At 37.7% G+C, this 15,094-nt stretch overlaps 1 protein-coding gene across 8 annotated transcripts in view; it reads right to left on the bottom strand.

The window, feature by feature from the left end:
- TAB2 (TGF-beta activated kinase 1 (MAP3K7) binding protein 2) overlaps positions 1-15,094 on the bottom strand; it is a 90,912-nt gene that overhangs the window by 29,273 nt on the left and 46,545 nt on the right. For 7 of the 8 annotated variants that reach the window (XM_035706781.2, XM_035706779.2, XM_049113647.1 and 4 more), the window contains one exon: positions 7,363-8,878. In XM_035706781.2, the coding sequence (XP_035562674.1) occupies positions 7,363-8,878 (1,516 nt within the window). The remainder of the gene's footprint in view (positions 1-7,362; positions 8,879-15,094) is intronic. The other variant, XM_025422525.3, reaches the window with a different exon arrangement.

The raw sequence follows: 15,094 nt of genomic DNA, 5'->3' as shown, positions 1-15,094 counted from the left end.
AAATGTTTTTTATATATACTGTAGGGTATGTGTAGATTATTAAAATTCTGCATAGGTGTATTTATGTATACCCATATATGGATACTGTGTGCATGTGATTATGAAGACAAGGAGGATAAAAACAGCTAACAGAGGTTACTTCTGAGAGTTAAGTGGTGGGAGGGCTGGTGGGATGTTATAGGCAGGAGTTGAAAGGAGACACATTTTCATTCTATCTTCCTTGTTGGGAAGAAGTTGAAATTTCTTTTATCATATGCGTATGTTACTTGCCTAATACTTTTTAAAGACATCAGTTTAATATAGGAAATAACTTGCTGGGAGGCAGAGCTGTACACAAGTGGAGTGTGCTACTTCGGGAGGCAGCTTGTTTCTCTCAAGATATGTAAGCATGTACAGAATGGATTTATACTTACTAGGAATCTTGTAAGGACTAAGTGTTAGATAGGCAAGTGGACTGGGTAAGCTTGGTTGTAGAATTTGAGATGACTTTTAAAGTCTCTTCCAACCCTGAGATTTATTTCAAATTAAAAAAGGTAGTCTGGAGACAGGGAAGAACCTATGAAAATTCTGAAGTACAGGTTTGATGTTAGTTAAGCTTAATTTTGATGTAATTATTTAACATAATTTCAGGGACGCCTGAGTGGCTCAGTGGTTGAACGTCTGCCTTTGGCCCAGGGCGTGATCCAGGAATCTGGGATCGAGTCCCACGTCGGGCTCCTTACAGGGAGCCTGCTTCTCTCTCTCTGTCTCTCATGAATAAACAAATAAAATCTTTATTAAAAAAAAAACATAATTTCAAAGTCAACATAGTAAGTCAACATTGTAAAGAAAGGCATTTCCAATCAGCAGATGCATAAAGGCAAAACGCAAATTTAAAAATTTGAACTGAAGTTATATTTTCTCTTGAAAAGAACATTTAGCCCTCTCAATTTTTGTCATGATTAAGCATTTTCAAAAATCTATCTATCTATCTATCTATCTATCTATCTATCTATCTATCTATTTATCAGAGAGAGAGAGAGAGAGCGCAAGCAAAGTGAGCACGAGCAGGGAGAGAGAGAAGCAGTCTCTTCTGAGACTGTTGAGCAGGAGCCCAACATGGGGCTTGATCCCAGGACTCTGGGATCATGACCTGAGCAAAAGGCAGATGCTTAACTGAGCCACCCAGGTGTCCCAGTGTCCCATGATTAAACATTTTTATTAAATCTTGTTAAATAGAAAGATGTTGTGATTGAGACATATTAGAAAAAAAAAAAACTAGGAATGAGAAATACAAAGTTCAAGAAGCTAATTTTCATCTTGTTATTTTTCTTATTTTTCTATTTTAGGTTCTAAGTCAAGAGTACTGCTTTAACAATATGATAGTATCACAAATATAACTGGAAAACAAGTGTTGAGGTACCATTAAAAATGTTTATGACCTTACATATGTAATTTTTAACACTGTAGAGTACCATTTAGGCCAATACCACGATGGATTTTTGTAGAAATAACAAAGAAGAAGAAATCATTTTGACAGCAGTGGTAGTCTGGTAAAAGCCTCTGGCATAGAAAGCAGGCCCTTTCCCTGCCTTGCCATGAAAACTGGTTTGAATGAGTGAAACATTTGTTCTCCATATTCATAGGAGTTGCCAATGTTACTAAAAGCATACTTCTATGAATGGGAGAGGACACCAGAAAGTCTCAGAATACAGTGAATGATCAGGTATTTACTGGCACTTTCAGAAGTTAGATAGAGTCAGGTACTATGACTCAAGGGGAAAATGAGGCTATTTGGCCACACAATAACCTTACTAATGAGAATTTTGAGTTCAATGTTTGTTCTTAGCAGGTAAAGAAGAGTGAGTCTTCTTCATATCCATATACTTTGAAATGGAATTTCTCTCTAACCTGAATTTTTCTCTTCTACTGGGCACTCATTTGTGTCTCTGATTCCTGTGGTAGTTTAAAGGCTCAAGTGTAATTTATTTCCTTTTGTAGTGGTGGTTGGAGCCTTGGTGATGAAATGAGCAGGATCGGGGTAGAAGTTTCAATTTATCTTTTTCTTCTGCTCATTCTATAGCAGAGGGCATATCAAACAATGTATCTTTTATAAACATACATTCTCATTTTTGAAATGTTTTGTTGTAGATCTAAAATGTTAGATGGAATACAAATGAAAAATATGCAGTTTGTTTACTTACGTATGTTCCCTCCTCAATCTGAGAAAAATATTTTCCTATGACTCTAGTACCTGGCTCAACTTCTTTTCCTATTCTGAAGTAGTATGTTCCAGGAGCTTTAGAAAGATCAATTTCACTGCAGGAAGCAGGCAGATTTCTTTTCTCTTTATTACCCACACTACATAAATCAATAGTTCACAAAAGATCCTTGCTTAAAAATCAGTATTGGGGCACCTGGGTGGCTCAGTGGTTGAGCGTCTGCCTTTGGCTCAGGTTGTGATCTTGGAGTCCTGGGATCAAGTCCCACATTGGGCTCCCTGCAGGAAATCTGTTTCTCCTTCTGCCTATGTCACTGCCTCTCTTGTGTCTCATGAATAAATTTTAAAAATCTTTTTAAAAAAATCAGTATTATTTGGGTCACCATATGTATAAACTACAAGGCATCACAAACGTGTAAGTTAACATCATATAAGACAGAATTTTAGAAAAGAAAAATCCTTTGATTTTAATAGAACCAAGTCAAAGAAACACTAGATCAAGACTTTGTCACTGGATGATACGTAAATCTGGGTCAACAGCAGTTCCATACTAAACAGAAGGAAACAAGATGAAAGGTTGCAGTACAGTACCTACCCCAAAACAGTGTGTGCGGAGACAGATAATACAAGGATACACAGCCACACGGATGTTAAGAAATTCCACAGGTATGTAGATATGCCTAAAGAAAGTGAGTATGGTTGTTTAAGCTGTCTGAAGGCTATTAGTGAAGAGAAGTAATTTGAGTGGCAGATTCTAAGGAACTCTGCTATTTGCTATTTGGGTAGGCTTCAAACTCTCAAACCAGAGGCTTCACTCATCAGAAACTTAAAACAAATTTTTTTTAATTTAAATTTAAAATTTTTTAAAGATTTTATTTATTTATTCATGAGAGACACACAAAGAGAGGCAGAGATGTAGGCAGAGGGAGAAGCAGGCTCCCTGTGAGGAGCTCAATGCAGAACTCGATCTCAGGATCCCAGGATCATGCCCTGAGCCAAAGGTAGGCACTCAACATTGAGCCACCCAGGCATCCTAATTTTTAATTTTTAAAGATTTTATTTATCTATTCAAGAGAGAGAGAGAGAGCATACAAGCAGGGGGGAAGAGCAGAGGCAGAGGGAGAAGCAGGCTCCTAGCAGGGCAGGGAGCCCGACATGGTGCTCAATTCCAGGCTTCTGGGATTATGACCTGACTCAGAAGCAGATTCTCAACGGACTGGGCCATCCAGGTGCCCTTCAGCAACTTTTTTCAATGTTTAGGTACCTTTAGAAGGTGCTCCCTGTATCTTCTCAGGGTATTACTTTATTTTTCAAGTTCTTTTTCTAATTATATCTGTATGTTGTGATTTCTTTCCTTTTGGCTGCTTTTGTTTTACTTATTTTTACTAAATGATCTTTTAGCTTCACATTTCTTAAATAGGGGCACATGTGAACCACACAATGATGTACCAGGGGTTATGTGAAGCTACAATACAAAGTTGAAGCATCTTTCCAGAGGGTTTATTTTGAAAATGTGCAAAGATGTTAAAGTGCTGTGATTAAGACTGTGGGCTCCACTGTCAACTCCCTAGGTTAGAATCTTTGACTCTGCTACTTGTCCTTTGACAAGGTACTTACCCAGTCTCTTCCTAAGTATGTACTGTATTTTATTATTTTACTTACGTAAGAGAGAGAAAGAGAGAGAGAGACAGAGACAGAGAAAGGGCAAGCGAGCAGGAAGAGGGGCAAAGGGAGAAGACAATCCCAACAGGTTCCATGCTCAGTGCAGAGCCCCGCATGGGGCTCCATTTCACGACCCTGAAATTATGACCTGAGTTGAAATTAAGAGTTGGACGCTTAACTGAGGTGGTCCCTGTTCCTAAATATTTTAATCTGAAAATAAAATAATAGGAATAATACCAATAATAGTTGGTTGTGAGAAATAAATGGGCATTCAGAAAATTGCCTAGCACTCAGTAAGCTTCCGGTAAGTATTACTTATTATGTATCTTAATATTAGATTTTTCCCCCTCTCAGCAAATATAAGCAAGGATGGAAAGACAGGAAGCACTGGGGTGGAGAGTAACATAGGAAGCCCTGAGATAATCTCACAGAAAAAAGCATCATTTGAGTAAGGATCTGAAGGGAGTTAACTGTGGTTTCTGGGAGAAGAGAATTTCAGACAGAAAGAATAGCAAGTACTAAGGTCCTAAGGCATGTCTTCCATGTTTAAGGAATAGCAAGAAGGCCAGTAGGGCTGGAACAGAGTGACTGAAGTGGTAAATAGAAGGCAAAGAGATGAGGGATGTGCAATAGATCATGTAAGGCTTCACAGCTTTTACTGTGAATGAAACAGCCATCATATGCAAAAGAGTGATATAATCTGACTTATGTTTTTAACAGTGTCTCTCTGGCTGTTGAGTTGAAAGAAGACCATAAGGAAGAAAGAGTGAAAGCATGTAAGCTACTGCAATATCCACTTGAGAGATGACATTAGCTCAGACCAGAATGGTGACAATAGGGTGGTATGAAGAGGGAGAACTCTTGATATGCCTTGAAGGTTAGAACTGATAGATTTTATTCTCAAATTAGATGTGAAATCTGAAAGAAAGAAGGAGTCAAGGGTGTTTGTGAAGTTTCTGAGTTAAGTTGCCATTAACTGAGGTGGGAGGACTGATTATAGAAAAGTAAGCTGGGAGGAATGTCAGAAAGTATTTCAGATATAGAAAATTTGAGATGCCTAGTAAACATTCAAATAGAGATGTTAAATAACCAGTTAAATAAACTGCCTTGAAATTTGGGGACTAAGTCCAGATTAGAGTTAAAATTCGGGAATCATAAGCACATAATATTTATTTTTAAAAAAGGTTTTATTTATTTATTTAGAGGGAGAGCACACACGTGGGAGAATGGGGGTGGGAGGGGCAGAGGGAGAGAGAATCTCTATGCAGATTGTGCGGAGTGCAGAGCCTGAGGTGGGGTTTGATCCCACAACACTGAGATCATGACCTGAGCAGAAATCAAGAGCTGGATGCTTAACCGAGCCACCCAGGCATTCCAGCACTAGCACATAATATTTAGAGTCATGAGGCTGAATGAGATCACCTAGGGAATGATACAGACAGAAAAAAGGCTGAGATTAAGCTTTGAGGCTTTGATCTCATTTCTTTGAGAAGTGGAAGGATAAAGAGATAAGAGATGAGGGACAGAGAACCAGCTAAGAATAAAAAGAGAGATGGAAATTCTAGAGTAGTATCCTAAAAGTCAAAAGAACAAAATATTTCACAGTAAAAAGGGTGCTTGACTGGTAAATGCTGCTGATACATATATCAAGGAAGATGAGGGCTGAAAGGAGACTGGATTTTTTTTTAAAATTTTTATTTACTTATGATAGGCACACAGTGAGAGAGAGAGAGGCAGAGACACAGGCAGAGGGAGAAGCAGGCTCCATGCACCGGGAGCCCGACGTGGGATTCGATCCTGGATCTCCAGGATTGCGCCCTGGGCCAAAGGCAGGCTCTAAACCGCTGCGCCACCCAGGGATCCCGAGACTGTGGATTTTGTAACAATCCTGTCACTCATGACCTTGACAAATGCAATTCTGGGTGACTACAGTGGTAAAATCCTGACTGGAGCAGATTCAGAAGAGAATGAGAGAAACTGGAGCTAGCAAATTTAAGCAATACTGTTTATTCATATTCCAGTTAAATGTGACTATGTCTCTTTCAATAGAAAATTCCCCACATCAAGTTATCTTCATATAATAATTTACCCTCTATTTAAGAAACAGCAACTATCTAAATACAGGAAATCTGTTATTTTGATGGAAGGAGAATAGGAGAAGACTTTGGGAGAAGAATAGGAATTAAGTATCAGTGAAATGAATAATGGTATATTAAAATTTATGTACTACCTAAAGTGAAACAAAAAGGTTTCCAATTTCATCAGAGATATATGGAAAACAAACAAAAGTTTTAGCACAATTTCTAGAGCAATCAGAATTACCCATGGACCTTTAAAACACACATGCAGACCTAAGCTTCACCTTCTAACTGAGCAAGTTTGGGATGAGCCTTGGGCATCCTTCTTTGAAAGCCCTATAGATGTTTATAAAATCTGAAAGAACCAAAGCCCAGCTTAAGTTGAGAATCACAAGAATATAATAGTTTAAAACATAAAATAAGCCCAAGCAATCAGGCTCCTCTGAGAAACTCAGCAGGTAAAATCATTCTTTTTAGAAATTTTTAAAAGGACAAGTGATACTAGAGGTAGTATTAGGGTGCATGTTGCAAGGGGGTGATAATTTAGTATTTTCCACCTACATACTTGCAACAACTCACTGGATATGCAAAGATGACTACAATATGTTGTTGCTCTAAAGGACTCCCAGCTAATCTACAAGCCTGCATCAAAACTCAAGAAAACAAACACTTAACCTCTACTTTCTTATCTGAATGAGTTTAATGATTTCCTCCTGAAGATTAAGTAACTTAGTGACCAAGTAAAATATATGACAGAAATGATCACTACCTGAATTAGTGCAGATATAACTTAGTATTATGCCAATATCAACTAGTCTATTTCAGAAAGGGATAATCAAGTCAGATAGATTCATGTTTTTATCCACAATTCCAAATAAAAAGAAAGGCTGAATTAACTGATGTTTGAGGGAGGATGAAAGAACTAATTATCAAGAACGGAATTAAAAACTCTCTTAGATGTAATTATTCTAGGATTTGTAGGAAGTTAGATTTTGATATTAAATAAGACTAACAATGTCATATCAGAAAAATGAAAATAGCTAAATAGAGAATTTGCCTGGTTAAACAAGGCCACTAATCTCTTACTAAGATGTGTTTTTATGAATTTTTATTTGCAGAAATTTGAAAGGGCAAGTCAATATCACCACCAAGAAGAGAGTTAACTGAAAAGAAAGTGTTAAAACATTAAGAAAGTAGACAAACCAGAGTGGATTATTCTGAAGATGTAATAAACCTATACTCCAAACTTTAAGTTATAGGATAGTAAAATTAAAATTCAAAATTTATCTGCATATTCTCAAGAGGTTTTAAAAATAGTATGATTTGGGGCAACACTTAAAAGATGAAATAATAATGGGGATAGCCATTTCTACAGTGAAACCAAACGTACACCAAAAAGCCCGGCATGGAACGTGACCCCACCTTCAGTATTATTACCTTGAGTGTAGGCAGCATCATCAGATCCCATACTCAACTTCCGTGCTTCACTTATTCTATCCACATGTGCTAAAGTAGGGTCCGTGAGGTGCTGAATGTTCTCTGTTTCTACATAATGATCAGGATGGTTTAGAAGATTTGTAAGTTCAAAGGTAGGGGATACCACCCCTGGAGAAACTGCAGGGGGTTTATTAGGAGAAACTGTAATTTTGAAAGTATATTTTGTATTGGGTTGAGTGACGACCACTCGAGGAGAAGTTGCAGAGTTATTGCCTATTGCTCGACTTTTGGGAGGGTGGTGATGAATAAAGGCAGGGCCCATGCTCACTTGCCCAGACATATTCCTGGAGGCAGAAGATGCTCCAGAGTTTGTGGATATGAAGAGGGTGGGCTGATTCCGCATGATCTGTTCATCTCCTGGGGCAGTATTAGCTGAAATATAGACCTTGGGTTGACTACGGGACATCACCTCGTCAGTATTTGGGGGGCTGGCAGCTATGTAAACAGTGGGTTGATTTCTATTTAAGGTCTGGCTGTTGACTGAAGAGGAACTGCTGGAGGTTCGAGGTCCAGAAGAACGCAATTTTGAAGAGCTGTTTCTTTGTGGGGGTTCAAGTTTGATTTCAATCTGGTTTTTTCGAGGTCCTGTTGAAATATTTTGAATGTTATATTGGCTATGGGCAGAAGATTGTGAGCTACCAGATGAATGAATTGTTGGTGGTTGTGGAGTAGTAGGTGAACTGATGGGCATGTAGACATGAGAGGTCTGGTGGCCTTGCTGATTTGGCTGCTGGGCTGAGGTATGTGACATAGGACTAGATGCAGGATAAGGAGTCCAGGGACCAGGTTGTGAAGGTTGATAAACTTGTTGAGGGTTCAGAGGATTAAACTGAGATACCCAGCCAGAATGCTGCTGTGCCTGTCGAGTTGTACCACTAGGAGTTGTAATGTAAGGCCTAATATAGATAGAATTTCCCTGTGGACTGTTAAGTACAGGTGGAGGTACACCATGTATGTGCAAAGAAGTAGGAGTATTACGACCAGTCTGGATATTTGGGGCTAAAGTTACCATAATGGGATTAAATCTGGGAGTTTGTTGAGAAAGGTTAGATGTTCCTTTGCTGCCTAAGTAAAATCCAAGATGTGGTGCTGAATTTGAAGCACCAGATGTACTAGACATTCCAAAAACATTAAAGCCTTGAGGAACTTGAGCTGGTGCTGTCTGTGGCTCTTGCTGAAAGAGTTCATTATTGGACTGACCACCTTGAAGTTGTCCATCACTAATGCTGTGCGTTAGAGTCCTGCTTCCATTCATTCTATTTCCTTCTCTTCCATGGTGGTAAACATTCTGTGACTGCAAGTCCAAGTTGAGAGAAGTCATGTGATTTCGTAAGCCAGAAATTCCAGAGTCATCCGAGAAATTCAAGTCTCCTTCACCATAAAGATACCTTGTACTCTCCTGAGAGAGAACAGCACAGCAGGCATCCAGGTTATTATTATTCTATAAAACAAAATAAAAATAGCTTGATGTTAATCACCAGAAGGTAACGCTTATATTCTCATCACTACTAAAATATTACATGATTAACAAGTGATTAGTTAATACAATTCTAACAGACATATTTGAATCTTTTTGAGAAGAAGAAGGTATTTCTTGTGCAAATACTTGAATTACAAATCCTCACTACAAATGTAATGGAAAAGCTTTCTAAAAAGCAATAGCTGGGGATCCCTGGGTGGCGCAGTGGTTTGGCGCCTGCCTTTGGCCCAGGGCGCGATCCTGGAGACCCGGGATCGAATCCCACATCGGGCTCCCGGTGCATGGAGCCTGCTTCTCCCTCTGCCTGTGTCTCTGCGCCTCTCTCTCTCTCTCTCTGTGACTATCATAAATAAATAAAAATTAAAAAATAAAATAAAATAAAATAAAAAGCAATAGCTGACAGCAAACCAAATCACTGTTCTGTTTTAGGAGCTATTTTACAGTAAAATGGATTCATGCAAATATAGTAAAATGATAACCTAATTAAAAACATGATTTGAATAATGAACAAAACATAACCATTCAAGTAATATATTCCTTAGCATATAATACCATATAATTAAATATTCTGCACATTCAAGTGCTATATGAATTGTTTTAAACTTATGACCTTTTAAAAAATTATATATGTTAGGTGGTGCCTGGGTGGCTCAGTCGGTTAAGCATCTGACTCTTGATTTCCACTTAGATCATAATCTCAGGATTATGAGACTAGGCCCTGTGTTGGGCTCCATGCTCAGCATGGCATCTGCTAAGGATTCTCTCTCCCATCCTTGCTCATGCTCGCACTCTGTAAATAAATAAAATCTTAAAAAATTATATATATAGTATTTAAATATAAAAAGCCCTAAAATACACAACAAAGTCATTTCAATTCTGTATATGCTTCCTCTTAATTTGTGTAAAAAAAACCTCCCACATATATATATATATATATATATATATGAAATATAGACTCAAGGTAGCACCTAGAACAACTGAGCTCATCTCTCTTCCTTAAACAGCACCATATAAATCTATTCCACAGAAATGAAAACAAAAAACAGCAACAGATTATTTCTAAATAATCCTCAAGAGACTGATCACTACTCATAAATCATCCATAAAAATATTTACTGGACACCTAAAATATGCACTGTACTCTGAGATTGTGGAAGACTCAATGACATATAAAACCAAAATTTTCCCTAGAAGAATTCTGCAACTCAATTTAGAGACAAACCATGGATTTATGAAAAGGTAACATTATTAAAACATGATGTGCCAAATAATAAATGGTTTTTAAGTTCAACAGAGTTAGTACTGTAGACTACTATACAAAGGCATAGTCTGATGGGCTTCATATTCATATATAGTAGTATATGCAGGACTTGGCTAGGAAAAAAAGAATTCCTGGTAAAGGGAATGGGATGAGTAAAGACAGACATAAATGTGATAATAAGTAAAAGCATATTCTAAACAAGCTAACTGGAATAGACTTAGTTGGAGTTAAAGGTTTGTATAGGAGATTTTGTGGAACAAATTTTAAGAAAAGTAGATTGGGATTAAATACAGGCATACCTCATTTTATTGCACTTTGCAGATACTGTGTTTTTTCACAAATTGAAAGTTTGTGACAACCTGGCATTAAGTGAATTTATTGGCACCGTATTTCTAATAGCATTTGCTCACTTCAAGTCTGTGTCACATTAGAATATTTCAAACCTTTTCATTACTATTATATTTCTTATGGCAATCCATGATCCAGTGATTTTTTTTTTTAAGATTTACTTATTTATATCACAGAGAAAGAGAGAACATGTGCATGAGCGCGGGGGTGGGGGTGGGGGTGGTGAGGGTGGGGCCGCAGAGGGAGAGAGAGAGAGACAATCTCAAGCAGTCTCTGTGCTGAGCCCAGAGCCTGACCTGAGGCTTGATCCCATGAACCCCGTATCACAAGCTGAGCTGAGACCGAGAGTCAGATGCTCAACTGACTGAGCTACTAGGCATCCAATCCAGGGATCTTTGATGTTATTACTCTAATTGTTTTGGGGTGCTATGATCCACACCCATATAAGACAGTGAACTTCACTGATAAATGCGTGTGTTCTGACTATTCTGACTGCTGGCTGTTTCCCCATCTCCTTCCCTCTCCTTAGACTTCCCTATTCTCTTTGACAACAATACTGAAATTATGCTAATGAATAATAATAACCCTACAATGGCTTCTAAGTGTTCAAGTGAAAGGAAGAGCTGCACGTATCTCAACTTTCAAAAGCTACAACTGATTAGTGAGGCATGTCAAAAGCCAGGGAGGTCAGAAGCTAGGTCTCTTGTGCCAAAGAGCCAGGTTGTAAATGCAAAGGAAAAGTTCTTGAAGGAAATTAAAAGTGCTACTCCAGTGAACACAGTAATGATAAGAAAGCAAAACTGTCTTATTGCTGATATAAGAAAGTTTTAGTGGTCCGGATAGGAGATCAAACCAGTTTCACCATTCCCTTGAGGCAAAGTGTAATCCAGAGCAAGGCTCTAATCTCTCTTCAATTCTGTGAAGGCTGAGAGAGGTGAGGAAGCTGAAGAAAAGTCTAAAGCTAGCAGAGGTTGGTGTATGAGGTTTAAGGAAAGAAGCCATCTCTATAATATCGAGTACAAGGTGAAGCAATGAGTGCTGATGTAGAAGCTGCAGCAAGTTATCTAGCTAAGATAATTAATAAAAGTGGCTACACTAAACAACAAATTTTCAGTGTAGATGAAACAGCCTTATATTGGAAGAAGATTCCATCTAGGACTTTCATAACTATAGAGGAAAAGCCAATGCCTGGCTTCAGAGCTTCAAAGGACAGGCTGACTCTGTTGTTAGAGGCTAATGCAGCTGAAGACTTTAAGTTGAAGCCAATGCTCGTTTATGAGTCTGAAAACCATAGGGCCTTTAACAATTATGGTAAATCTGTTTTTGCTCTATAAAGGGAACAACAAAGGTTGGATAACAGCACATCTGTTTACAACATGATTGCTGAATATTTTAAGTCCATTGTTGAGACCTACTGAACAGAAAAGATTCCTTTGAAAATGTTACTGCTTACTGACAATTCACCTGGTCACCCAAGAGCTCGATGGAGATGTATAGAGAGTTATCTTGTTTTCATGTCTGCTAACATAATATCCATTCTACAGCCCATGGATCAAGGAGTGATTTAGACTTTCAAGTCTTTTTATTTAAGAAATATATTTTGTAAGGGTATAGCTGCCATAGTCAGTGATTCCTCTGATAGATCCAGGCAAAGTAAATTGAAAACCATGAGAACATTTGATTCACAGGAAGAGGTCAAAATAGCAACATTAAGAGAAGTGAGGAAGAAGCTGATTCTAACACTCATGAATGACTTTGAAGGGTTCAAGACTTCAGAGGAGGAAGTAACTGCAGATATGGTGGAAACAGCAAGAGAACTAGAAGCAGAGCCTGAAGATATGACTGATTTGTGTAATCTCATGATAAAACTTTAACAAACTAGGAGTTCCTTCTCATGAATGGAAGAGAAAAAGTGGTCTTTTTGAGATATAATCTACTGCTGGTGATCATGCTGGGAAGATTGTTGAAATGACAATAAAGGATTTAGAATATTACATAAACTTAGTTGAGAAAGCAGCGGCAGGATCTGACTGATTTCCATTTAGAAAGAAGTTCTCCTGTGGGTAAAATGCCATCAAATAGCCTTGGATGCTACAGAGAAATCATTTGTGCAAGAGTCAGCTGATGTGGCAAACTTCACTGTTGTCTTAATTTAAGAAACTGCCACACCCACCCCAACCTTCAGCAACCACCACCCTATCAGTCACCAGCCATCAACAACATGGAGGCAAGACCCTTGCAGTAAAAAATTATAGCTCAATGAAAGCTCAGATAATGGTGCATTTTTTAGCAATGAAGTATTTTTTAAGGTTTTTATTTACTCATTTGAAAGGGAGAAAGATAAAGCACCAGTGGGGAGAGGGGCACAGACCCCCCGCTGAGCAGGAACTCTACGAGGGGCTAGATCCCAGGACCATGAGATTATGACCTGAGCCAAAGGCAGCCACTTAACCAACTGAATCATGAAGGAACCCCACTAAAGCATTTTTAAATTAAGGTATGTTCATTGTCTTTTTAGATATAATGCTATTGCACTATCAACAGACAAAATAGTATACATTTTTATATGCACTGGGAAAACAAAAAATTCACTTGACTTGCTTTGTTATGATATTCACTTTATTGTGGTGGTTTGGAACCAAACCCACAATATTTCCAAGGTATGCCTATAATTGAGGATTTTGAAAAATGAGTCACACTAAAGTCTGGACTCTGAGATAGGCAACAGGGAGAACCACTGAACGAACATGAATGAACTGAGAAGTAAAGACAAAGGGTTATTTTGGGAAAGTAGTCTGTTGATACTCAAGATGAATAGGAAAAGGAAAACCTCTTGACAAGACTATCATTGGAAGACACGAAAATAATGACTGTTGATAGTGGACACAAATTATGAAAGACTACAAAGAAATATCAATACAATTTGGCTATAAGAGAGATTTTGGGATGCCTGGATGGCTCAGCAGTTGAACGTCTGTCTTTGCCTCAGGTCCTTGATCCCATGGATCAAGTCTCGCATTGGGCTCCTTGCCGGGAGCCTACTTCTCCCTCTGCCTATGTCTCTGCCTCTCTCTCTCTCTCTCTCTCTCTGTCTCTCTCATGAATAAATAAATAAAATCTTTAAAAAAAAGAAAAGAGAGAAAGAGACTTCAAAGAGGGTTGGAAGATTAGGAGCTTGACAGAAAAAGGTCAGGTTTGGACATAAAAAATGAATAATCAAGTTAAAATGTCTACAGGTGGTTTGATAGGAGATAAAATCTTATTAAAGGAAACTGAACTTCCAAATGCATCTTGAAGTATTGTTCAAACTATTTCACAGTTTGAACGGGTAATGCAAAACAAAGTTAGTGAGCAAGGTTTGACTTTTTTCCCTCCCAAACTAACAGTTCAAATTTCTCATGCTATAAAAATTTTACCCTATTCGTAATTCTGAATTGATTATTAGTTTTTCAAATAAAATTTAAAAATTCACCACAATCTTTATCAGTTACTTCTTATTAGTTAGATCTTATCTTTTGCCAAACCTTTTTGCTTTTTGCTTCAAACAAACTTTATTGATATTCTTAGTAAATTCCATCTACTAAACCAAAGCTCACAAAGATCCCGTTCTTCTCATCTCCTCTGCCAACATCCTCAAATTAAAATGTGTATTGTCTGCTAAACCCAATCTCACGCTTCCTTTTTAAAAGTGGATACTCCTTTTTATAAAGTTTTCCTCCTTAATTCTCTCGAGCTCTCAAAAATCCCTTCAATTCTTTATAAAATCTGATGATTTAATATATTCTAGTCCCAGCTATGCCAGTAACTCACATGTCCTTAGGTTATTCACCCTCTACAGATATCACTTTATCAGCAAAACACTGATAAGTACTTACAGGGATTTTTATAAAGCCACAATAGGATAAAAGAAAATGTACTTTTTATTAAAAAAAAATTTAAACATATTCAAAAATAAAGAGTAAATATGACAAACTCACCTCTATTCATCACCGATCTTTAACAATATTAATATATGGCAAATCTTTTCTCATCTAATGTATGTGCCCCAACTACTCCCCTCACCAAGCTAGATCAAGTCTCTGACATTTCGTTTTCATCTGTAAATACTTTAGTATGTTTCTCTTAAAAAAGGGACTTAAGTCACACTTAAAATATTCAATATTTAGTACATCTAATATCTAAACAGTGTCGAAATTCCATTTGTGTCATAAATGTCTTTTTAGTTAGTCTGAATGAGGATCTAAGGAAGGTCCACATATTTAATTTGGTTGATATGCCTTTTATTATTATTTCTAATATCAATCCTCCTCCTCCTAAAAATTTTTGAGCCATTTGTTTGTTGAAAACTTGATAACTTGTGCAGTTGAATTTCCCATCTAGACCGGATGGATGCACTCCGTGGGGTCAACATACGCTGTATTTCATTGGGAACTAGTAGTTGTAACTCTATGTGTAAGCAGGTTCACGTGTGAATTTTTGGCAAGTCTCTTTAATAGGGTCTGTTTCTTACTGAGTCACACAAGGAGACACAATAATGTCTGCCTGGCCTTTTGTGATCTTAAAGCTGA

The sequence above is a fragment of the Canis lupus genome, chromosome 1 (assembly GCF_003254725.2).
Source record: "Canis lupus dingo isolate Sandy chromosome 1, ASM325472v2, whole genome shotgun sequence".
Classification (NCBI taxonomy): domain Eukaryota; kingdom Metazoa; phylum Chordata; class Mammalia; order Carnivora; family Canidae; genus Canis; species Canis lupus.
The sequence above is the reverse complement of the archived record's forward strand: the minus strand, read 5'-3'. Positions and strand labels throughout refer to the sequence as shown.